Here is a 27,162-nt window from a genome sequence, read left to right as displayed (position 1 = left end):
TGTTGTCCTAGGCTACCTGGCTAACATGTTAGTTCGCTAGCCTAACTTCCTTATATGGGCAACGTTAGCTAGTTAACATTAGCCTTTTACATCTAGCTACATTTTGAACTTCCATCCTCTCAGGCCAGAGGCACAGTATATGAATTAATGGTTGGATCAGAATCGTCGTTATAATCATTGGCCAGTATGGAAAATTAAGTAAAACCACAAGTCCAAATCCCTATCTCCATACACGGCAAATTTAGGAAAGGGACCATTTTAACCTGCTAGCCACCGGAGGACAACAACACAACGAGATGTTTCTGTCAATGACGTATTGCTCTCGATGTGATGTGATTGGAGTGATCCCAAATCCCAACTGGCTTTTTTTTGGTTCGCCAGGGCCATTCACAGTTGAGCGCAACGCTGATTGGCTATTATTTTGTATTTTGCATTCAATGCTACGGGCAGCAACAATGTCATACTCTTTTTGACCAGACAGCATCAAATAGATGGCCTACACATACAGAGACAGAGGGGCGCTGTTTCACTTGCTCAGATGCTTTTCTCTGGTGAGATACATTCAGCCTCTTGCGAATTGAAGGAAAATATTAAACACAAACAAAATATGAATTATTTTATGTTTATTTCTTGGTCATTTTGGGGGGGAAGCCTGCTTCTCCTTGCCAGCCATGAATACACACCACTGCTCTCTCTTCTTCCTGACAGATGCTTACACCAGGGCTGAGGTTGTGTACGTGTGGACGAGAGGGGCAGCCCAGTCTGTTGTGGTGGCTGAAGATGGCTCTCGGCTCAACCAGTATGATCTGATGGGGCAAAGCGTGGACTCTGGGGTTGTCCAGTCCAGCACAGGTCTGTTTCCCTTGTAAAGTACACTATATTTACAAAAGTATGTGGACAACCCTTCAATTTTGTGGATTCGGCTATTTCAGCCACACCCATTTCTGACAGGTGTATAAAATCGAGCACACCACCATGCAATCTCCATAGACAAACATTGGCAGTAGAGTGGCCTTACTGAAGAGCTCAGTGACTTTCAATGTTGCACCGTCATCGGATGTCACCTTTTCAACAAGTCAGTTTGTTAAATTACTGCCCTGCTAGAGCTGCCCCAGTCAACTGTAAGTGCTGTTTTTATGAAGTGGAAATATCTAGGAGCAACAACGGCTCAGCCGTGAAGTGGTAGGCCACACAAGCTCACAGAATGGGACTGCCGAGTGCTGAAGCATGTAGCGCGTCAAAATTGTCTGTCTTCGGTTGCAACACTCACTACCAAGTTCCAAACTGCCTCTGGAAGCAATGTCAGCACAATAACTGTTCGTCGGGAGCTTCATAATATGGATTTCCATGTCCGAGTAGCCCCACACAAGCCTAAGATCACCATGCGCGATGCTAAGTGTCGGCTGGAGTGGTGTAAAGCTTGCAGACATTGGAGGGAGGGAGGGAGATGGAAGCAAGTGGGACAGAGAGAGATGGACAAAGAGAGAGACAGAGGCAGAGAGAGACAAAGCAAGGTCCATACAGAAAGGGTTTGATGAGATCGTTGTGGAAGAACTTGACTGGCCTGCTCAGAGCTCTGATGTCAACCCCATCGAACACCTTTGGGATAAATTGGAACACTGACTGCGAGCCAGGCCAAATTTCCCAACATCAGTGCCGGACCTCACTAATGCTCTTATAGCTGAACGGAAGCAAGTCCTTGCATCAATGCTCCAACATCTAGTTGAAAGCCTTCCCAGAAGAGTGGTGGCTGTTATAGCAGCAAATGAGCGACCAACTCCATATTAATACCCATGATTTTGGAATGAGATGTTCGACAAGCAGGTGTCCACATACCTTTGGTCATGTGGTGGGTACCTACACTAAACTTCCCTCTCTGTTCTCTCACTTCCATTGCTTTGTGTTTGTAGGCTTACTCTGAGAACATGTCCCAGATTTGTCATTTCCCTTGTGGGCATCACATCCTTTACCTTCTTTTTGGTACATTGATACTGGCATCGGTGACCCCTTTACAGTGCATTTCATTGCAGGCCGAAAGGTAGATTTGAGTTTCTGTATTGGTCTGTGTTTGATAGTGTCAATGCCTATCTCATTCAATTATATATGCTAATTCTGAGGAACCATTGATTTACCAAAAACCAATGTAATTAATGTTGTATGACCATTGAATGATTCCTTTGTTTAAATCTCTGTCAAACATAAAGAGCCAATGTATTACTACCTAGGTCAGGGATCATCAACTCAATTCAGCCACTGGCCAATGTTTTCTTCAGCCGATGGTCGGGGGCCGGAAACATGATTCCAAATCATTTGTATGCAAGTTGACTGCAAGAAGCCCAAACAAATCTAATATTTGACTAAAACATAATCATTTCAAACCTTGCAAACATTTGTATACAATCACGTTTCTCTCTGTGTGGGAATACTTGGCAACATATTTCAAATAAATCCACCCGCGGCCGCCAGTTGGGTAACACTGACATAAGTCATTCCCAGTGCTGTCGCAGAGCATTCAATATGGTATTGCTCTAAATGCATCGATGAATTGGGTTATTATCAACTAACTCCATGCCACATTATTGAATTAGTTGATAAATGAGACCTAAACAATAGTAATAAATGTCTGGCCATAAAACTACTCCATGTCCATAACATGACTAACCTCTACAAAGCACACATAGACAGACTTCCTGTTCGGTATGGTTTAATAGTCTTACACGACAGCTGAAGATTATGGAGTGCACAAAACCAGCACACTACATAGACTGATTGGATGTATTAGTTTCCATATCTTTTCTTTCTAATTGGCTTTTATTTCTGTTTTGGAAGGGGGGTACGTTGACGCAGAGAAGAACTGCACTCTCACACATTTTTGGAGTATATCAGATCAAATATTTAGGATTCACAGGAGCACTAGAGCTCTATGAAGTGGCTCTCCAACTCAGATGACACAGTCCCTTCTCATGCTTTTCAACTCTCTGTTTCCCCCTGTCCCACCTTCCTGAAAAACAGGAGAGTATGTTGTCATGACGACACACTTCCACCTGAAGAGGAAGATTGGTTATTTTGTCATCCAGACGTACCTGCCCTGCATCATGACGGTGATCCTGTCCCAGGTGTCCTTCTGGCTCAACAGAGAGTCCGTCCCAGCCAGGACTGTGTTCGGTGAGTCCCTACTACTTCATGCCAAACGTAAACCAGTTGACATACACTCAGTGGTAACTAACCACAGCAGACCTACACTTTCATTGAGATTGTGATGGGAACAGAGTGATCCTCGTCACATTGCCTTACTAACGTGCCTTCACATGTAGCTCTGGATTCAATTACTACACTTTATCTCAATTTTGATGGAGTAAGTCTGTCGCCCATCAATGAATGAGTTTGTGTCGAAGCAAAGGAAAAGTATCAGACACTCACATTGGTTGGTTTTCTAAAGTCAGTATAATAAACCAGATTGGGAGAATTATCTTATTACTGTCTGTTCACAGTGGAATTTCAACTTCTATTCTGGCTGAGTGTTACTGTCTGTTCACAGTGGAATTTCAACTTCTATTCTGGCTGAGTGTGGCTGTGACTGTGGATATGCATGTGTGTGAGAGAGAGTGCTGTGTGTGTGTCAGCTCGTACGCAACAGCATTCAAAAGGAAGACTCTTGTTGGTCAGTCTGAAGCATGCTTCTCCTTAGCAGAGCAGAGTACTGTCTAGCTGGGTTGTCCTTGTTTTACCTTATCCTCTCTCTGCGCATCGCCCAGTGTCTCCCTTGGCCGAGTATTTATTAAAAGAGCTTTCCGAGCTCCATAATACAGCCTTTATGTGAGTGTAAGGAAGAGGGTTTTTCAGCACCAGTCCCAGCCTGTACTATGTTTGCTGCAGGGTTCCTGTGGTGCTGTTTCCTACCTGGTGCTGTTCATCACATGGCAGAGAGAAGAGTAGGGGAATGAGGTTGACCTTGATGCATAAACTGACATATGGAATTGTTTTAAGATGGTTATACTATGTATCATTTAGAAATTTGATTTAGAATTGTAGGACCCCTTTAGGTATCTAAAAAAAAAAATATATATATATTTGATAAAATATTGATTTGGGCCTTTATTACTAAAGCCCATAAAAGTCACACAAATTACAGTAAATGACAAAAAGGACAGTAAAACAACTAATTATAAGAAGCAAGGTTTTGAGGTATCGTAGGAAATATATACACATATATATATTTCCACATATTGAACATCTATTTTTAAGGTAGGAACAAAACTACCTCAATACTTCCATTAGTTTTTGAATCCGGAACTGGTTACCTTCAGACGAGTCCCAGAGAACACCATCATGTTCGTGATGAGACGGTGACATGGTCTGACAAACACCACTCTAACTCTGCCACCTTTCACTGCAGATGTGGAAGTGCTACACTGCCAGATGCGGTGGATTGAGACGCAATACAGTGACTTGCGAAAGTATTCACCCTCTTGGCATTTTTCCTATTTTGTTGCCCTACAACCTGGAATTAAAATAGATTTTCAGGTGGTTTGTTTGTATCATTTAATGTACACAACATGCCTACCACTCTGAAAATGCAAAATATTTTTTATTGTGAAACAAACAACAAATAAGACAAAAAAAAAACGGAATACTTGAGTATGCATAACTATTCAACCCCCCAAAGTCAATACTTTGTAGAGCCACCTTTTGCAGCAATTACAGCTGCAAGTCTCTTGGGGTATGTCTCCATAAGCTTGGCACATCTAGCCACTGGGATTTTTGCCCATTCTTCAAGGCAAAACTGCTCCAACTCCTTCAAGTTGGATGGGTTCCGCTGGTTTACAGCAATCTTTAAGTCATACCACAGATTCTCAATTGGATTGAGGTCTGGGCTTTGACTAGGCCATTACAATACATTTAAATGTTTCCCCTTAAACCACTTGAGTGTTGCTTTAGCAGAATGCTTAGGGTCATTGTCCTGCTGGAAGGTGAACCTCTGTCCCAGGCTCAAATCTCTGGAAGACTGAATCAGGTTTCCCTCAAGAATTTCCCTGTATTTAGCGCATCCATCATTCCTTCAATTCTGACCAGTTTCCCAGTCCCTGACGATGAAAATCATCCCCTTAGCATGATGCTGCCACCACCATGCTTCACTGTGGGGATGGTGTTCACAGGGTGATGAGAGGGATTGGGTTCGTGCCAGACATAGTGTTTTCCTTGATGTCCAAAAAGCTCAATTTTAGTCTCATCTGAGCAGAGTACCGTCTCCATATGTTTGGGGAGTCTCCCACATGCCTTTTGGAGAACACCAAACGCGTTTGCTTACTTTTTTCTTTAAGAAATGGCTTTATTCTGGCCACTCTTCCGTAAAACCCAGGTCTGTGGAGTGTATGGCTTAAAGTGGTTCTATGGACAGATTATCCAATCCCCGTTGTGGAGCATTGCAGGTCCTTCAGGGTTATTGTCGGTCTCTTTGCCTCTCTGATTAATGCCCTCCTTGCCTGGTCCGTGAGTTTTGGTGGGCGGCCCTCTCTTGGCAGGTTTGTTTTGGTGCCATATTCTTTCCATTTTTTTATAATGGATTTAATGGTGCTCTGTGAGATGTTCAAAGTTTCTGATAATTTTTTACAACCCAACCCTGATCTGTACTTCTCCACAACTTTGTCCCTGACCTGTTTGGAGAGCTCTTTGGTCTTCATGGTGCCGCTTGCTTGGTGGTGTTGCTGACTCTGAGGGTGTACGTATATACTGAATGCTGAGATTATGTGACACTTAGATTGCACACAGGTGGACTTTATTTCACTAATTATGTGACTTCTGAAGGTAATTTGTTGCACCAGGTCTTATTTAGAGGCTTCATAGCAAAGGGGGTGAATACATATGCACGCACCATTTTTCTATTTTAATTTGATTTTAAATCAAGTTATTTCTTAAATTTCACTTCACCAATTTGGACTATTTTTTGTATGTCGATTACATGAAATCCAAATAAAAATCCATTTAAATTACAGCTTGTAATGCAACAAAATAGGAAAAATGCCAAGGGGGATGAATACTTTTGCAAGGCACCGTATCTCTATCTTAAACTGAAAGATTTTGATGGGGATCGTTTTGTTATGTAACTTAGATTGATCAACCCTAGGCTATTGACAAACAGCTTATTTATGGTTGTTATTCTTATTGATTGTTTTTCAGTTGAGACAGTTGAATTTAAGATTCCAATAATCAGCTGTACATGTTCAATACTGTACTATACTGTATCTGTACTAGTGTTTTATACTGATGTTTGTAACAAGCATGTCTTATCAACTCTTCAAATGTAACTTGTTCAAGACATTAAGAAATAATGAGTGAAATTAGAGTAGTAGTATTTGACTCATCAAGTCATATTAACTAACATAAGATATTGTAATGTATTGCCTCCTGGTTAATAGGTTCCGTGTGAGTGAGAAAACACAGTATACACACACAGCCTCCCTTTTAGATAAATAGGCAATTTAAAAACACAGCAGTGGGTTAGGTAGGGTTATCTATTTGTCGTTGTTACGATTAAAGAAGGCAGATAAATTCAGAGCCAGATTATTGCAGTGGAAAAATTATTTGCTATTTATTTATTTATTTATCATCCCAATAAAATAAAATACATATATGGTAATTATTATATGGCTCTGAAAGGAAAACTGTATGAATATGTTACATTATATTACATTTTGGAGCAAATACCCTGTCCTTTATTCTCTCTCTGTGGCTGTCATAGACGTCAACGGTGCTCAGAAGATTAGCTCTTTCTTCCCTGCTCTTAAAGCCATTCACAGTGTATGTACTGGCTGTGCTGTGCCCAGCTGCTTTTTGATGTATCTGCTGATTAAGGTACAATGGAAGCGAAAGAGAGAGAGAGAAAGAGAGAGCGAGAGAGAGAGTGAAGACAGCCAGAGAGAGTGAGTGAGTGAGTGAGTGAGTGAGTGAGTGAGTGAGTGAGTGAGTGAGTGAGTGAGTGAGTGAGTTGAGTGAGAGAGAGAGAGAGAGAGTATGTGTGTGACTGTGGGTGGGTAGACCAGTCAGCTATGGAGATGTGATGCTGGCACATGTCTTTCTTGCAACATTCCCCCCAGTAAACACTCTCAGAGTACCGCTATACAACATCTTCTGGGTTGCTGTGTGCCACTGGCATGGTTAGACATGTGCAGAATACGTTTTAGTTATTGATAAGGCCATGAATAAAGCAGTAGTCTTAAGGTTGACACAGCAGGCTTCTCTGATAGGTGAATAGAGATGAGCACTTCACTGCTGGGAGTGGTAAGAAGTTAAATATGAGTTTATTTGAGATTTCATTTGATATAGTTGATTTATTTGTTATGATTCATCCATGATTTCCTTGAGACAGCGTTTTCTATCAGCCAACGGTGTGACCGGTGTGACCGACAGACACTATTACTCGTTATCTCTAAAATGTTCTTCCCTGCTACCTACTGTGTGTGTGGAGGCAAACCTTGTTAGAATATGTGTTGATCTGAATCAAGTGGCAGTGCTTCTGCACATTGAGCTAAATTGAGTGGAAGGAATACCAAAAACTGAGCTAAACAACTACTAATCCACACAGAACTTTCTAGATGGGCGCCTCTGTTCAGTAAGGGCCACCACGCCTATTAGTCCAACTGGTCAAATAGAGTAATGTAATGATTCAGTGGCTGTGCTCATTTAGGTGAGAAGGAATCTGAATACTGAACAGTGTTTCTCTGTTCTATAAGTAAATGTTACCATGCCCAACACATGACTTTGTTTGCATTCCATGCATCATTTGGGATTTTAACACTTGTTTTTTGGGGGGTGGGGGAAGGGTTGTGAAGACGTAACAAAGTTAGAGCCGGCGAGTTGTTTCCATGGCAACACAGCTTGCTGTCTCTATTTATGATAGTGGGAAAGAGTGTGGTGGGGTAACGAAGGATGGAGGCTGCTGTCTTAAACCAGCCTCATGACTGGCTGTTGCATGCCCCTCCCACTTCCCCAAACCCACTTATCCATCCAATCCCCCCTTCCCCCCCGCGCAAATCTTCAGGCACGGTTAGATGCAGTTGTGATGTGTTTTCCTGCAGGCTATGGATTCCAGCTGAGCTCCTAACAAAAGGGTAGCGTGTAGGAGACCTCAACTTCTAATCACCCCCGGCAAATCTCCTAGCATGGAAATCCAGCCAGTGATGATCAGACTGAGGTGACTGAGCTGCTGAGGGGATAATGTCATGTTGGGGGCGCTGCCTTTCACAGCACGTAGATGTTCTACTGTAAAGCCCTGTCCAGACACAAAAACACTCTAAGCCCATGATGGACCCACATGATGACAGTAATAGAAAGCTGATTTGACACCGTACAATAAAGGAAAGTGTCTGAGGTCGATCAAGATTGTTTTTATGGCAGTGAAAAGACATCTTGATAGTAGTATGACCTTTCAAAGTAATTCCACCCCTGTCATACTACTCTAGTCGAGTAGAAATTATATCATAGCTTGGCCTTATACAAGGCTATCTGCAAAATCTAGTGGTCCCTCTACAAATGGAGTGAACATGCATATTTTGGGGACATTTGAATTTTGTATTGATTTTATTATTTGTTGCTGACGTGATTGTCTTATTAGCATCACTTTGTTAGCCTCATGTAACTCTATGAAATCAGAATAGAATGAGCGTGAATGGGATGTAGGACTATGAGTCATCGTCACATCATCGGAACGAGAGAATTCATCATTCTGATGGCAAACAATAACATTCAGAGCTCCGAGGAGAACGTTAACCTCTCCACTGCCAGATGCTTTTGTGGCTTTGAGATTGCGTGCGTGTGCTGTCTCATTTGTGATTGACTTTTTTATTTTTTTATTTAGTAAGGTCATAAGAGTTAAATATACATCAAAGAGCCTCACACACCAACATGGAAAATTATTTTCACATTTTGTTTGTAATATCTTTGTGAAGTCTAGAATAATTATGCATTGAACTGTGAGAAAAACATTTTTCTTTTCTATTCTCATCAACAAAAGTAATTAAAAAGAAGTACGATTAATTAGAATAAGGTTGTCTATTAACCAAGTCACAGGACCAAGGTCAAACCAAGTCGCAGGACCAAGGTCAAACCAAGTCACAGGACCAAGGTCAAACCAAGTCACAGGACCAAGGTCAAACCAAGTCACAGGACCAAGGTCAGTGGAGTCACTGAGTTTTAACCTATCTCTAAAACACCAGGTTGATTCTCTGATTTGTCTAATCTCTCCATCTCGGTCTCAGTCAACACAGTCATCCGAGCAGAGCAGAGTAGGGAGAGACAACAGTAGTTTAGAAGCGTATGTTGGAGTTCAGCTTACTGTATACTCCAGAGTTTTATGTTTTATGTCCACTGTATTTGTACAGTATTGTCTGTATGTTGACTTTTTTGACTGTGTGTCTGTATCCTGTCTGTACATTGTCTATTGCTGGCAGCACCTATTCACAAAGTCAAATTCTAGGTATGGGTAAATGTAATTCGTGAATAAGTGATTCTGATTCTGCTGACAAGGCTAACACTATCCTTTCTCTATATACCTGTTTTAGCCAGTACCATTGCAGTATAACACAGGGGTGGTGGAGGAAGACTGTATACTGGCTAGTTCATGACCAGTCTCTCCTTCTGTCCCTTGAATTGCCTTGGCCCCAGCTGAGTTCTCTGTGTAAGCCGCTGGGCTGTTATTGTTTTGTGGTGTAAACATCTGCAGCAGTCCGTGTGGGTGAGCAATGCACCGACAGACATCCCCTGACCTGCTTCTCTTCTCCAACAGCCCTGCTCTCACCTCTGCTTTAACAAACCCCAACTATAGTACACGATGACCTCACATAACCCTGTAGGCTTAACACCCTCCCTCTTTCTGTATTTAAGTTCATCCAACCTTTCGTGCGCAGGTATTATGCAGGCTTAAATAGAAACGCATGTGTTTTGGTGCTTTTATCAAAACTAAATGATGTCTCCACCGGCATTACATGATAATTCCTATTTCTCTGGGGCTGCAGCCTCGTTTTTCATGTAATGCATGAAGTTGGAATCAGGGATGCTTTGGAGAAGTTGGCCAGCTTTGCGGCAGCTAATCAAAATGTAATGTTCAGGATGCCAACATAATGGTAGCTCATGCTTCATCCATTTAAGCAATTTTACCCAGTGACCAATTATGTTGTTACTGATTCAAGATGTGCAGTGTTACATATGTCAACAACAGTGTGTTTTAATTTGACCAGAACATCCCCATTTTGTAAATGCCCACACGTGCTAGATTGGACAGTGTGTAGTTGTTGGATGTAATATGTGTATTTAGCCTACAATGTGAAACCAAAACAAGCAAGAACATGCTTTGTTCCGTTCTAGAAAGTAACCCATTCTCCCTCTCTGTCCATACAGGAGTGACAACTGTGCTGACCATGACCACCCTCAGTATCAGTGCTAGGAACTCTCTTCCCAAGGTGGCCTATGCCACAGCCATGGACTGGTTCATTGCAGTCTGCTATGCCTTTGTCTTCTCTGCCCTCATTGAGTTTGCTACAGTCAACTACTTCACAAAGAGGGGCTACGCCTGGGATGGAAAAAGTGTGGTGCCAGAGAAGGTGTTCTTCCTCTTATCCCCCATAAAATATATTGTCTTTAAAAAAAAAAAAGACGTATTTTGTGACATATTAAGATTTTAAAAACTCAAATTGTTTCTAAACATCAAGATCGGGAGTGTTCTACCTAAAACCAGAGCAGTCAGTTGGAGCACAACATCAAGGGTTGGTTTTATGCCATTTGCTCATCTCAGTGGAAATGATATTCATGGGACATGACAAAAACATGAATAGTTTAGTGTTCAGGTCATCACTGTGTCACCAGTGCAGTTAGATCTACATTACTATGTGGTCTTCAGCTTCTCCTGAACAACACTGAGAGTGCTATTAGACAAACTCTCACACAATGTTTTGCCATGTTTTGTTATACTTATCTGTAAAGGTTGTCCCAAAATGTAAATTGCTTGCTTGTCAATGTGCTTTGTTGGTTGGTTTCTCATAAGCTAACCCAAGGAACTGTCTGTTTACCTCTCATGCAGCAAAAGAAGAAGAAGGAGTCCCTCCTGAAGAAGAACAACACCACCGCCTACACTGCCGCCACTGCTACAGCTTTCGCTCCAAACATTGCCAGAGATCCTGGTTTGGCCACCATTGCCAAAAGTGCTCCCCCTCCCCCCACTGAGCCCAAGGAAGAGCCCAAGCCCAAGCCACCAGAGGCCAAGAAGACCTTCAACAGCGTCAGCAAGATCGACAGGATCGCCAGAATAGCCTTCCCGTTACTCTTTGGAACCTTTAACCTGGTCTACTGGGCAACTTACTTGAATAAAAAGCCTAAATTACAGGGTATGACCCCAGGATCCCACTAATCTCAATCTCAATCAAATTATTTTTTCCCCGAATGTTTATTTTCTGAAAACATGGTTTTCATGCTGGTTGAATTCCCAGTCGCCACATTGCTTTAATGTCAAATACCTTCCAAGATTTAAAAAAAAAAATAGAAAAGAGTAAAGGTCTTAGGATCAATGTGGTGACTATTTCATGGGAATTGTTTTTGGGGGGAGGGATTATGCTACTAAAGAAAATATGCTATAAATAATATATGATATACACAAGAGAATGCTATTCTACAAATGCACATAGCCCAACAATTATTAAGGATCTATTATTTGTTTTAGTTTTCTGATGTATGTTCAGTTGTTGTTTTGCATTACATTTTTAACACTGTAAAAGAAAATTGTGTTTTTGCATGAACTGGGCATTTTTCTTTTCAAAGATCAATCAACATTTATTTCACCGATGGACCAGTTTGTTTGATATCAGTGACAAAATGCTACCTTCAATCTTCATCAAATATTCCTCTATTCTCTGTAGTTGATGTTTTTGGGGTTTGTTCATTTCCTTTTGTTGAAAGAATCGAGATAGGGGTTCAGCAATAGCAATAAAACATGTCTCAATGGAAACAACATCATTCATTCATCGATTTTAGAAGAGGCTAAATGATTTTATTGTTTCTATGTGCAACATTAGGAGTAATATGAATTTAGTTGTTTTGTAAATATGATCAAGTGTTAGAGATGTCAACATTATGTTTAAGCTTTTCAAAGAGTAACTAATGGTATACATATACAACTCCTGGCAAAAAAAATATTTTCTTTCTTTAACTGTTTCTGAAACATTGAAAATAGTTTGTATGAAGAGAGTATTTACTGGTTCACTCCAAAGTGACTGTTTCTTACCAAGTCAGTGTTCCACTGGTCGCTGGTCAACGTTGACAGTGGTTATCAAGTTATCAAGTACTTATCAAGTATAAGTTAATATATATATTCAACTAATTCCATAGCTGTGTGTATGTGCGTACTGACACCAACAATGTGTCAGGTCTGGGATAGTAATGAGTAAGAATGTAAAACTGTCGAAGTCTAAATGTCGGAATGCATTTTATATTTAGAATTAAAAAACACTATTATTCTTTACTTTGGTTTCTGGTTTCTATGGCAGAGATGAGACCCTAAAGGGACATTTGTACAGGGCCCAGAGGACTGTCAGCAACATTGTTAAGTTTCTAAGATGGCTGGTAGCAGTGAGCGTTGCACCGGCCGGGCAGTGGCAAACACATTGAGAGTGAAGAGCAGTGCCACTAAGGAAAGGCTACTCCCATGATTGATGACACTACGTTTTCCATCCTGCTCTATTCCGTGACCCTGTGATGGCGCCGTAGTTCCCATCTTCTGTTACCGATGTTTTAGACATCACTTAAAACGCACCTGCTACGCTGCCTTCAGTCTCACATGCCGTTAGGGGAAGGCTGCTTTTTGGCCTGCGTCTGTTGCTGCTTGATGTTGATGAGAGAGAAGGCGGAGGCACTCAACTCTATTGGCTAGTGCTTGTGTTCTGCGCATAGGAAATGTCTTGTAGTTCTTTGACAGTATTGAATATCTATATTTTTGTAGCATGATGTCAATCGCTCCTCAGAGAGAACCAACAGATTCTAAACCAAACGTGAAAACATGTTTGCTTTCTTTTTATTTTCTCATTCCAACAGACAATGTTTTCCCAGAGGTGGCAAGTTAAAGTTAATTGTCCTTCTCATATTCTGTTGATGTAGCAATATTGATTAGCAAGGGCTTTTTGAAAATCTGAATTTAAAACATGCATTGTCCGGGATGATATCCATGGTAGCTTTATGGTGACCTCTGTAGTCATAGTTCCATGTGTATTGTTGTTATCCAAAATATCTTTGGATTAACAATCACGAGCAATGGCTTATATTTTTTCTTCTCTGTGGTTTTCAAGCCGTCAGCACCTGACTTGCTTTCAGAAATCTATGATCCAATTTGAGAGTGGGGGTATTGCATAGCATGGGCTGGGGTGTTTTTACAGTAAATGGGTTTTATAGTACTGGACATTGTGCAGTGGTGATGACATCTCTGGACCTTGTAGAAAGACTAGAGTGTATTGTATATCAGTGCACAGGGGTGAAAAGGTCAGTGTTTCCCAGAGGGAGAAGGAGAGAGTCAGTTGCATTACGACCAATAGACAGAATCCATTCCTGGAGATGGAGGGCTTTCAGTATGCAGGTTCACTCTGCCGTGCACAGAGTAGTCTGTTTCAAACTGCGTCAGGAACACAAGTTCCGTGTGAAATGTACAAATATAAATACATAGATAATTAAATTCAAACGTATTGTATGGATGTTTAATATCATGACGAAAAGAGTATAAATATATATATAATATACATAATGCATATATGACTATTTCATAAAACATACTAGCTAAGATAATGATAAATATTGTTTGTACCAACCTATTGTTATGCCTTTTGCACATTAGAAGTATACTTTACATGTATGTAGTCAGCTTTGTACAAGGACAGCTTTGTGCTGTACAAGGACAGCTTTGTGCTGTACAAGGACAGCTTTGTGCTGTACAAGGACAGCTTTGTGCTGTACAAGGACAGCTTTGTGCTGTACAAGGACAGCTTTGCACCACGTTAATTCACCTTTTCCTTTGACCGTTGTTTGTCCAATTAAAAATGTGTTGTAAAAAGCTTAACTCTTTAATCAACCATGCAACCTACTTAGCCGTTTAACACTTTTTTTCTGCTGGGTAATCACATAGTTGATAGTGATTGTGAATTACTCTACCATTATTTCTTGATGTACATGTCTGAATCTAATGATGGTTGATGGAAAGATGATGGCTTTGAATGTCGAATGCATTTTTTGGGGGGGGTGGGGGGGGGGGTGTTATGGTAATAAAGTTAGTCAATTGAAAACCTCAAGCTAAAGTATATCAAGTTAACATACATTTTTATTTGACGATGAAATTAATCAGATTTGATTATATAATCTGAGACTGATGAATTGCAGACTGGATAAATACACTTTTTTATTTTCCACATAGCTAGCAATTTAGTTTTAGAGATAGTTAGTTCCTCTATCATTTAGCAAATGAAAACCTCAGCTACAATTCATTTCATAGTGGAAAGTGGACCCACCCCACTTGTTGTTATTCTGGCATACTCATTTAGGAAGGCATTGTATTTGCTCCATAGCACTGGCTGTGGAATCTGTGGCACATTTTCAAACATGAGCTTCCAACCCCTTTCCTTTTTACATTCATCAGCTGTAACATGTAAAAGCACCTCAAACCGATCCCCTATGTTGGAGACCAAGTGATCCCCCATCGAGAATCCTCCCTCATTGCTTTTCAAAGTTGGGTCTTTGATCAATATTAGGTGCCTGTGGGAGTTTGTTGTTTTCTTGTGCATTTATTTATCAGGCATACAAATATATTTAAATCGGAAATAAAAACACATTTTCGAAAGCGCAAATGTTGCAGATTTATAATGGATGAGGGTGAAAGGCATCCACACACACTGATATGGAACAGCTGATCAATTACAACGATGATGGAGAAGGGGAAGGATTCTGTTGGATTGGATGGAAAGGTGCATCTTCTGTAAATGTCTGGTTTTGTTATAAAATGACTCTCAGTAGAATCTGATTCTCAACATACGTCTTTAAATAAACCTGGTCACGTTGACATTTTTATCAATGTGTAATAAATGATTAAAATGCCAACACATCGTTCTTTTATGACTTGGCGTATTATGCTTTCTGTTACTTTTACAACCAAAGATAATACTTGAGAACTGACAGTTCATACATGTATGTGTCTCTTGGGGAATGGACAACTCAAATGCATAAGAGTGAGACCGTTGCAGCTTATTACACATAAAATACATGTCAGGGACTCAAAGGGACACTAAGTCAAATTGTGCACAGGCAAGGGAAGGAATAACACCTCTCGTTTCTATGGCTGGTATGTCTCAGGGGGTAGTTTTGTTTTGGTGACAAGGCTAAGTTGACATAAATAACAATGCATAACAGAGTGATGTCCCCTGGTTAAACTGATGTACAGTACTGTAAAGCTCTCCAACAACATCCTAATCAGAAAGAAGGTCCTGGAGCCCTACTATTATCCAAATGATGATCTCTATCCTCCTTATCTTCTCTCTCTCTCTCTCTCTCTCTCTCTCTCTGTGTCTCTCTCCCTCTCTCTGTCTATTTCTCTCTGTCTCTGTTTCTGTCTCTCTGTCTCTGTCTCTGTCTCTCTGTCCCTGTCTCTCTTCCTCTCTCTAATGCACATTGAAGTTAGGAAACACACTAACCAATGGCTATTGACTCCCCCTTTTACAGCTCTCCCCGTCTCTTTCTTAAAGATACAAGCAGTCCGTGGGGACACTCATATAAATAATATTCTGCTTCGTTCACTAACCATGAATGTTCTGAGTGTGAGAGAGAGAGAGTCGGGAAAAAACACCAGTTTATTATATGCAGTGTCTAAGATAGGAGTCTAAAGTTAATTTCAATTCAGTAGGAAATTGTCTGTTGACTCTGTTTTATGCTGAGTGAAAGTTAATTGGTTGAGACCTCACATAACGACAGAGAGAGGGAGGTAGCTCGCTTCCCTCTACGTCTTTCAAGTGGTGGTGATGGGCCATCCTCTTTCTTCCCCCTGTCCCTACCACCGTCACATTCAGGTGCAGAGGAACGTGCGTTGGCTTCCTCAAAAGTATGAGACGGTTACGTGATGTGGGGCTTCTTATGTTGGCTGAGATGCTCTCTCTCTCTCCCCTCTCTGGAAGTGCCTGCCTGCCTGTCTGTCTGCATGGTTTCCCTGTACTGGGCTCCAGAAAAGCCAGGAACTATGAGCCATCTCTCTGTCAGCTCCAATCCGCCTTGTGCCACATTAAATTCTTTGGCTCTTAATTCCCTCGGCTGTAGGGGTATGTGCTGAGATTCCTAGAAGTGCTTTCTCTCTCGCTCACTCTCTATGTCAATTCAATTCAAGTCATTTCAATTTAAGGGCTTTATTGGCATGGGAAACATATTAACATTGCCAAAGCAAGTGAAGTTGATAATAAACAAAAGTGAAATAAACAATTAAAATGAACAGTAAACATTACACTCACAGAAGTTACAAAAGAATAAAGACATTTCAAATGTCATATTATGTGCAAATATTTAAAGTAAAAAAGGGAAATAAATAAATAAATAAATATAGGTTGTATATACAATGGTGTTTGTCACAGGTCACAAATCTTGCTGCTGTGATGCACACTGGGTATTTCATCCAGTAAATATGGAAGTGTATCAAAATTGGGTTTGTTTTCTAATTCGTTGTGGATCTGTGTAATCTGAGGGAAATATGTGTCTCTAATATGGTCATACATTTGGCAGGAGGTTAGGAAATGCAGTTCAGTTTCAACCTCATTTTATGGGCAGTGTGCACATAGCCTGTCTTCTCTTCAGAGCCATGTCTGCCTACTGCGGCCTTTCTCAATAGCAAGGCTATGCTCACTGAGTTTGTACATAGTCAAAGCTTTCCTTAAGTTTGGGTCAGTCACAGTGGTCAGGTATTCTGTGACTGTGTACTCTTTGTTTACGGCCAAATAGCATTCTAGTTTGCTAAATTTTTTGGAAAATTCTTTCCAATGTGTCAAGTAATTATATTGTTGTTTTCTCATGATTTGGTTGAGTCTGCAGAATTTTGCATGCAGAGTCTCAATTTGGTGTTTGTCCTATGTTGTAAATTCTTGGTTGGTGAGCGGACCCCAGACCTCTCGCTCTCTCTATCTCTGACATTACCTGTTCACTCATATCAAAGATTACTTTGGCAGGTATTTGGACCTGTGATTTGTTTTTCCCCATCAATTTAAATGAATAGGTCAACATTACTGTATCTAAATTCCTTCACCTTACAAAAGGGCTTTTCGCGTTGTGTCTGTTGAAAACGGTTTGTGCCTGAGGGGCAAAAGTGTTTATCTATACTTTTTATGTGTAAAGAAATGCCAATTGTTTTATACAACAGAAATACAAACTCCCAATACGGTAGTCCAATAGATCCTATTTCATCTATAGTATTAGGACAGACATTTATTTATGTTCAATATAGCTCATGGAGTTTCATCTGCCATTTTGGATAGCACACAAGAAAACCAATGAATGGACTTGGAAATGTATGAAAAAGCATGAAACAGGTGCTATATTCATGTAGATTTCTATCCATGTAGATTTAGGCTCATTGGACTCCCTATGGCGGGAGTTGATTATAAAGTTGATCCAAAATAGAAGGGGTTCTATTTAATTCTATGTCTCATTCTCTACCAATCGAACAGACACTAATGGCAAAATCCCCCAGAGGGATAACACTGTCGTCTACACCCATGTTACCCGAGAGGAGGTGATGTTGATCATTAATAACACACATTCACACAGAGACACACACACACACACACACACACACACACACACACACACACACACACACACACACACACACACACACACACACACACACATACACACACACACACATACACACACACACACACACACACACACACAATGACAACAATTAAAGCCTTTCAAATCGAATATAAATGTGTTAGCGGCCCAAATAGTAAGAAGCCCCAGAGGTGTTAGAATTTGTGGCAATAATGCTACAGTACATACCACAAAAAATGACATGCTGGACTCGGATGTGTCGGGCAGTGCAGGACAGCAACATTAACCTACGAGCTGCTCTACTGGGGTTGTTGCATTAGAGATACTGTTCGTCATTCAATACTCTAAATAGCCATCCCATTACTTGGTTGAACTTTGCAGCGCCTCCCAATCAGCTAACGAGTCAAAAAGTTGCCAACAGCAAGACTCGTCAGCCTCGCGGAGAGGGGCAGAGAGGAGAGGAGCAGGAATTAAGCCTCCAGGCAGTAGGCCGTAATGACATCATCAGCAGATTGTATGTCCTTGGTGCCTCTCATTAGAATCCACAGGCCCTCTCTCTTTCTGGGGCCAGTGGTTTGTTTTTGAAGTTGTCACTTGGGTCAGCCTGACCGCAGGGCAGATCGCATTGATCCTCTGCTCTAACATCGCTTCTGTTTCAACTTCCGTAATTGACATGTTGCTCTGGAGATAGGGGGAGGTTGGAGAGGGGAAGAGGAATGGAGGAGAGGGGGGATGAAGAACAAGAAAGTATTTTATAGAGAAGCAGGCCATAAGTAGAGAACAGGAAGGAGTTGTCCCCTACTGATGACTTCACATCCTGTTCAAAGTGGACTTAATGGTGACTTTTGGTAATCCTTTTGTGTAAAAGAAAGGTTGAGAGAACGGGTGTGTTTTATGTGTGTGGTGTGTGCATGCGTGCATGCCTGTGTGTGTATCTAATAATATTAAGTTGTTATTTTCCTGTCATTATGTGTGGGAAACAGTGTTCATCTTTCCACTCTTTTTTAGATTTAGTCTAGTCTTAGCATTTTTACTTAAAAATATCCTTAAGTCAGGCCTCCCGGGTGGCGCAGTGGTTAAGGGCGCTGTACTGCAGCGCCAGCTGTGCCATCAGAGTCCTTGGGTTCGCGCCCAGGCTCTGTTGTAACCGGCCGTGACCGGGAGGTCTGTGGGGCGATGCACAATTGGCCTAGCGTCGTCTGGGTTAGGGAGGGCTTGGTCGGTAGGGATGTCCTTGTCTCATCGCGCACCTGTGACTGCGCGCTAACCAAGGTTGCCAGGTACACTGTGTAGCCATTGGTGCGGCTGGCTTCCGGGTTGGAGGCACGCTGTGTTAAGAAGCAGTGAGGCTGGTTGGGTTGTGTATCGGAGGACGCATGACTTTCAACCTTCGTCTCTCCCGAGCCCGTACGGGAGTTGTAGCGATGAGACAAGATAGTAGCTACTACAACAATTGGATACCATGAAATTGGGGAGAAAAAAGGGGTAAAAATTCAACAAAAAAAATATCCTTAAGTCTTAGTCACATTTTAGTAATTTTGAATAATGATTTAGTCTAGTTATTGTCAAAACGACAACAACTGTGGGTCATTTTAGTAAACTAAATGCCCTTTTCATTCTAGTCACATCACATTTGTACCCATGATAAACATAAATCACTGACTTCCATGTGCACAAACATACACAGCCTTGAGATGAGATGATCATTTTTTATGAGCATGGCCTTATTTCTATTACACCATATTGGATGAATGTCATTCATATTCCTTTTACCCAGGTCAATGTAATATCGATCGGTTTAGGCTACTATATGATAGTCAAATTTACCCATAAGGTTGCTACATCCTAGCCTATGAATCAAAGTTTACAACGTAGGGGCACAGGTCGAGAGAATTTTGAGTAATCAAGGAGCCAGACAGTGATGCATTCAATACCGCCTTGTACACTCTTGCCTGCATCTAGCTGATCTAGGGTGTAATCATTAGTCCAACAGTTGCAAATGAGAGTTTATATTGGACACATTCTGATATGTTCATCTCCGTTTTGTTCTGTTTGCTTTTGTTTAGAAATGTTTTTAAACAGAATCGGCAGAATGAATACACCTCTGATCACACGCAAACACAGTTCACTTTCATATCATCCACATAAAAACAACATGATCACTTTGCTCTTTGCATATATAATTCCTTCTCTCAACTATATCCTCTCACCTTTTCCCTTGTGGACTTACATGCACAACACATCAGCTGTCTGTGACCAGGCGGAAAAAAACATTCCAAGCCAAACCTTCATGTCACCGGTGGCAATAAATTAATAAAACCAAAAGCTTACCTTGACTTGGAAGAGCTCCAGTGTTGGATAATCATAGCCAGCTTGCTAACATAGCATCCCTCTCTGTTTGAGCCGGGTGTTTGAGTAGACTAAACTAGCTAGCTGCATTTGCTAGCTAAGTGAAAGTTTTAAAAAATACAACCAAATATAGCTCTCTCTCTCTCTGTCACAATTAATGTGCAAGTCTATGGAAGGGGGTGAGAACCATGAGCCTCCTAAGTCTTGTATTGAAGTAAATGTACCCAGAGAAGGATCGAAGTTAGCTGTGCTCTGGCTCCACCATGGTGCTACGCGACAGAGTGCTGCTGAGGCTACTGTAGACCTTCATTGCAAAACAGTGAGTTTTAATCAATTCTTTGGTGACATTAATATATTTAGTAGAATAACTTAAAGGATAACTTTCTTTAATATTTTACTTTTTTTATTTATTTTTATTCACTGAGGAGGATGATCCTCCCCTTCCTGCTCTGAGAAGCCTCCATTGTCACGTTCTGACCTTAGTTCCTTTTTTTTTTGTTTTAGTATGGTCAGGGCGTGAGTTGGGGTGGGCAGTCTATTTTTTTTTCTATGTTGGTTTCTGTGTTCGGCCTAGTATGGTTCTCAATCAGAGGCAGGTGTCGTTAGTTGTCTCTGATTGAGAATCATACTTAGGTAGCCTTTTTACACCTGTGTTTCGTGTGTGTTTATTTTCTGTTTTGTGTTTTGTTGCACCGTTCAGGACTGTTCGTTTGTCGTGTATTGTTTTGTTCAGTGTTCATTACTTTATTAAAAAACATGAACACTTACCACGCTGCGCTTTGGTCCTCACCTTCTTCAACCACAGACGATTGTTACATCCATAGTATCCTATTCTCTTCCCAACAGCAGAAATATGACAAACATATATAAGAATTATCTGCCCATATAAATTCCTATTTCAGCCTACATAGATATCTCTTTCTCTCTCTCAAGGGAGAGAAAAACATAGGAAGACTGTTGTTTTATTATTAAACTCAACGCTGCTATTGTTTTGAAGTTCGTTGAGCATTTTGTGCTTTGTAACAAGGCAAAGGTAGCTAACTAGAAGGCTGGTGGTGACTGGTTAGCTACGAGGAAGCAAGAGAGTCACCTGAGCAATGTGTATAATCAGAGGCGGAGTCGGATCGGAGCCTGTCTGCCTGTCTGACCACACTCATCGCTTGCTCCCGTGCAGCTTACCAGCTAATGTAGGCTGTGTGCTGGGTTTGGTGCGTCCTTCCTACTGCTGAACAGAACTGCGCTGCGCATCTGTGTTGTTAATATTAATTGTGCTTATCACTGAAAAGCTTTCAGATTTTAGTCACAGAGATAATTTTGTCTTGTCTCATTTTAGTTAACTGAAATGAAAAATATTTTTTTTTTAGTTTTAGTTTTTTCTGAGTCAATTTAGTCAGTTAGTCTTTAAAAAAAGATGTGTTTGACAAATATTCTTGTCACTATTTTTGTTGATGATATTTACATTGGTGGGAAATCACTCTGGCTCTGATGGTCGATTGACATACCCATCTATGTGGATAGGAAGGAATAGATTGGGCGCACATTATGATGACCACTCATTTGGCTGTCATGTGTACAGAAACGCCTGGAGATGGGCGTAGGACCTTGGCATTACACCGCTTCCTGCCGCCTTTGTGTCTGCATGCGGCTGATGTCACAGGCATCTATACTCAGAGAATGATATGACACATCTCAGAGGTGTAACACGACAGCAGAGCTTACATGACTAAAGACGAGGGAAAATCTGTTATTCTGGCTCACCAACTCCTCCTCTCATGTGCATCCTCTCTCTCCCTTCTTGCTCTTTCCCTCTGTTTTGCTCTCTCTATTCCAATTATTAAAAGCAATTCTATCATCTAGGAGATATTGTTTTTATGGGCTGCTACAGCTACATTTATGTAACAGAAGTTATGTAACATAATTAGAAGTTCTACTTTTTCAATCATTGCATTACATTCATTTAGTTTCCTTGTGCCAGTCGTTTATCCCAATTCAGATGTCTTCCGCCTTTTTCAGTGCAAAAATCCATTTGCTCAGATGGTAGTTGAAATGTGTTCGGCTTACATCAGAAAACATACAGTTCCATTAAATTACAAGTGAGAGCTTTCATGTGGAGAAAAAAAGGAGTTACACCTAATTTCCACTGTAATTGGGGCACTTTGGACACTGCATCAAACTGTCAAATAGGAGGCAAGCTAAACCTGAGATGCGGCTTCATCCATCCAGCAAAACTAATCATGACCTTCCAGAACACAACACACACAGTTTCCACTGCCAAGGAGGCTCAAGACTTATTTGAGAAGCACATCAAATCCAACACACAAGGGGACAAGCTGACAGATGGTACCCCATGGCTGGCTCATTATTCAGGTATGCTATCCATGCACAATCACGCAGTTTAGCCTATGGCTACGATGCTGCCCTCAGCATAAGACTAGGATGAGGACACCTCTCATGTGTGGGTACAAAAAAACAATATAACTATTGATGCTGAGCATTGAACTTGTTATAATTATTTTGCCTGTGTTCTAGGACATTTACACAGTGATGACACCATGCCAACGAATGGACAATGAACCATATATGGAGGTGTCATACATACTGGGACTGCTTTCTTGTGTGGCTACAGTACATGGAATCCATTTGGGCTAAATATGGCAATATACACTGAGTATACAAAACATTAAGAACACCTGCACTTTTCATGATGTACACTGACCAGGAGAATCCAGGTGAAAGCTATGATCCCCTATTGATGTCACTTGTTAAATCCACTTCATTAGCTGCGGAGACAAGTTAATTTTTTTTTTTTTTGCCTTTAGACAATTGAGACATGGATTGTGTGCCATTCAGAGGGTAAATGGGCAAGACAAAAGATGCCTTTGAACGGAGTATGGTAGTAGGTGTCAGGTGTAGGGCTGTGGCGGTTACCAAATGTAATCAGTTGGTGACTGTCAAGCAAATATCTGCAGGTCTAATTGACCGTTAATTAACATAAACACATTTGGCATCTCCTGGCTTCCACAGAGCCTACAAGTTACTGATGCAGACCTTTGGAACATCTACAGTACATTTTAAAGAGTCTAATAAATCCATGTAATATAGCCTACACCTTCACAATAAATACATTATTTATTTTAGACAGGTCTAAAGAAACATGGAGTGAAGAAAATGTAGTCTATTTCAGAAGAACAGAATAGCATACTCTGAGTTGTTAGGCCCTGATCTGGCTATGCCGTATGGCTGTGGGCTACACTCATTTAACTCAGAATGTAGTAATATTATTATTATTTTCAATTGAGCTAATCATGTAAATGTAATTAACCAGAGAGTCGGGCACCACAAATTAATATTTATAGAGCTGTTATCTTCCGAATAAACTCTTAAAGACCTAGTAATATTTTACATCCATAGCAGTCAACATTAATCTTCATCTTACTTCAGTCTCATCTGAAAGTTGTAAATTCTTAGTTATCTGCAAGAACCCTGGCTAACAATTTGAATCAGCAATACAAAATTGGGTTTAATAATTTATTTACTAAATACCTAACTAATCACACATACACATAATTACATCATAACTTGATTACAAATTACGTCATAAAGGAAAACGTCCCTAGCGGGCGGAACAGATGTGACAGCTTGTTACACAAAAGACAGGAACAAAGGCGAAGCTGTGCTATCGTAAATACAGTATCTTATGCATTCTAAATTACCGCCCATTTGGAAAAGGAAAATACAATAAATATTTACTTTCAGCTGCGCTTCAGTAGGTTGGTGGTAGATGGAAGGCCGTGTTGCCAAACCGAGTCCTCTGTCCTTTGAAGAATGTCTCTGGTAGTCAATTGGATACGTTGTAGTAACGTCGTTAGACGGGATACTCTGTCTGTTCCTTCCTAACCTGCGTTTGTAGCTGCGGTCGCTAACTCAACAGCTAGGAAGTATCACTTCTGTAGTGAATAAGAGTTCAAAGTTCATACCATTCGCAACCAAAGCTCATGCTGATGTTGGCTTCGTTCTGAACCATTCTGACATAGGACCGTCACCCTCATATCCTCGGAACAGGAAGTTATGTTGTCGTCAAGAATTTATATAGGAAGGGAGAAAAGGGGTGTGATTCATAGTTTACATCCTCTGTCTCTTCACATCTCACATTTTAGAAGCTAAAATCACATTTCATCCCATCACAAATAATTTCATATTCAAACATTTAAATTGAACAACAATTCCATGTGAATCCGATAACTCTGATGTGTAGACTTTCCACTGTAGAGTTTATGTCATCTTATCATTGATGAGAATGTCTCAGATGACAACCGAACTGACATCATATTCATTAAGTACCACCGCATATGTTCAATTGTTCGGATTACCAGAATATAGTTCATTTCCCCCCATATTCTAACGTTTCCAGAATCTCTATGTTAATAACCTGTTGAATCTAGGGGTCATTTTTTAAATTTTGGGAAAAATAACATTCCCAAAGTAAACGGGCTATTTTTCAGGACCAGAAAATGGAATATGCATATAATTGACAGCTTAGGATAGAAAACACTCTAAAGTTTCCAAAACTGTAAAGATATTGTCTGTGAGTATAACAGAACTGATATTGTAGGCAAAAGAATGAGAAAAATTCAATCAGGAATGCAGCGGTTTCTAAATAAGAGTCCCTTCCTATGCTTCCCTATTGAGCAGTGAATGGGATATCAACGAGATTCCTTTTTCTATGGCTTCCTTAATGTGTCTAGTATCACAAGACATAGTTTCAGGCTTTTATTTTGAAAAATGAGTGTGTACAACAACATTGTGTCAGTGTCCACCTGATGGCTCTTTGTGTATTTCTCGCACAAAAGACAGAGGTAGCCATTTTTCCACCCGGTTTTACATATTTTCAAAATCTGAGATGACAGGGTGATTAACAAAAGGCTAAGCTGTGTTTGAATATATTTCACTTGTGATTTCGTGAATATGAATATTTTCTAGTAAGATTTTTTTTGTGTCAGTTGATGACAATACTCCCAGATCCGGGATGGGTAGTTCAAAGAGTTAACCAAGGGTTTTGCAAATGTAACCTCAGTAGGGTAGAGAGGAAAAAGGGGGGAAGAGGTATTTATGACTGTCATAAACCTACCCCCCAGGCCAACGTCATGACACAGGTCATCTCATTATATCAAGGTGAGACCCAAATGCAGGCACACGAGGCAGAGTCTTACAATGGAGGGGGTGGAGACAATAACGAAGACAGGTGAAACTGATCAGGGTGTGACAGTACCCCCCCTCTAGGGACGCCACCTGGTGTCCTACCTGGGCGCATACCTGGTTGACCGAGGTGTCGGCGGTGGAAGTCGATGATGAGGGCTGGATCCAGGATGTCTCTAGTGGGAACCCAGCATCTCCACTCCGGGCCGTAACCCTCAGAGTCAACCAGGTACTGGAAACCCCTGTCCTGTGGTCAAACACCCAGGAGACGTTTTACGTGTAGGCCGGATGGCCATCAATGACACGGGGGGGGGGGGGGCTGAATACGGAGGGTACGGGGTAACACAAGACAGACATCAGTGGAACTCAGGACTCTGGAGATGGGAAAAGAACCAATGAACTGAGGAGACAGTTTGCAGCACTCTACCAGAAGGGGCAGGTCCTGTGTGGACAGCCATACCGTCTGCCCAATGTGGTAGGGGGAGCTGGGGTCCGGCGACGGTCCGCTTGTCGACGAAACCTGGAGTTGGTCTTGAGAATAGCCGTCCTGGCTCTTCTCTAGGTATTTCGACAAAGGCGGACAAACATCTGAGCCGAGGGTACGCTGACCTCCTGCTCTTGTTCAGGGAAGAGTGGAGGCTGATACCCCATGGAGCACTCGAAAGGGGAGAGTCCCGTGGCAGAACTGGGAATAGTGTTCTGGACATACTCCACCCAGACCAGTTGACAGCTCCAGGTAGTGGGATTGGTTAAGACCACGAGAACTAAGGACCCCAATCGGAGAACATGTTTACCATGGATCCGGAAGACATGCTGCACCATAAGCTGGGCCGTCTCCTTGGCAGAAGGTAGTTTGGGGAGAGGAATGAATTGGGCGGCCTTGGATAACCGGTCGACTACCATCAGAATGACAGTGTTGCCATCAAGCCTAGGGAGGCCAGTGACAAAGTCCAGAGATTTATGAGACCAGGGATGATGAGGAACCGGTAGTGGCTGCAAGAGGCCACAAGGAGCTTGCCGTGAAGTCTTGTTTTGAGCACACACAGTACATGTGGTGACAAAGGCAGAGACGTCAGGGACCGTTTTGGGCCACCAGAAACGTTGTCGAAGGAAGGCTAGCGTACAACGGGACCCTGGATGACAGGTCAGCCTGGAGGAATGAGCCCATTCCAGAAGCTGGGACCGGACTGGATTAGGGACAAACAGACGGTTAGCCGGGCCCCCTTCAGGTCCAAGCTGGGAGAATTGTGCCTCACGGATCAGGTTCTCAATACCCCAATCCACAGTGGCAGCAAGTTATGAGGCAGGGAGAAAGGTTTCAGAGGTTGACGGTGTGGCAGAGGAACTGTATAGGCGGGAGAGGGCATTAGGCTTCACATTCTTTGACCCTGGGCGGTAGGAGATGGTGAAGTTAAATCTGGTGAAACAGGAGGGCCCACCGGGCCTGCCTGGAGTTTAGGCGCTTGGCTGTATGGAGATATTCCAGGTTTTAACGGTCGGTCCAGACCAGAAATGGCTTTTCTGCTCCTTCCAGTCAATGCCTCCACTCTTCCAACGCCATCTTCAACGCCAGGAGTCGTAGTTCCTTTCAGCAGGATTGAGATGATGGGACAGGAAGGTACAGGGATGAAGCTTCTGGCCCTGGACAGATCGCTGGGACAGGATGGCCCGCACTCCAACATCTGAAGCATCCACTTCCATCACAAATTGACGCGAGGGATCTGGATGGATGAGAATGGGACATCATTGACCAAAGCCTGGAAAACAGCGAGTTCAAATGGAATTACCTGG

The 27,162-nt window shown here is 41.6% G+C and overlaps 1 protein-coding gene across 6 annotated transcripts in view; it reads left to right on the top strand.

Annotated features, from left to right (window-relative positions):
- The window catches only part of gabra1 (gamma-aminobutyric acid type A receptor subunit alpha1), a 29,461-nt gene extending 14,344 nt beyond the window's left edge, over nucleotides 1–15,117 (top strand). For all 6 annotated transcript variants that reach the window (XM_021617487.2, XM_021617482.2, XM_021617483.2 and 3 more), the window contains 4 exons: nucleotides 709–852; nucleotides 3,013–3,165; nucleotides 10,393–10,595; nucleotides 11,072–15,117. In XM_021617487.2, coding sequence (XP_021473162.1) covers nucleotides 709–852; nucleotides 3,013–3,165; nucleotides 10,393–10,595; nucleotides 11,072–11,398 — 827 coding nt within the window. In that variant the 3' untranslated portion in view covers nucleotides 11,399–15,117. The remainder of the gene's footprint in view (nucleotides 1–708; nucleotides 853–3,012; nucleotides 3,166–10,392; nucleotides 10,596–11,071) is intronic.
- Nucleotides 15,118–27,162: the final 12,045 nt, after the last annotated feature.

This window comes from Oncorhynchus mykiss, chromosome 10 (assembly GCF_013265735.2).
Source record: "Oncorhynchus mykiss isolate Arlee chromosome 10, USDA_OmykA_1.1, whole genome shotgun sequence".
Lineage (NCBI taxonomy): Eukaryota > Metazoa > Chordata > Actinopteri > Salmoniformes > Salmonidae > Oncorhynchus > Oncorhynchus mykiss.
This window is presented reverse-complemented; position numbering and strand designations above follow the sequence as displayed.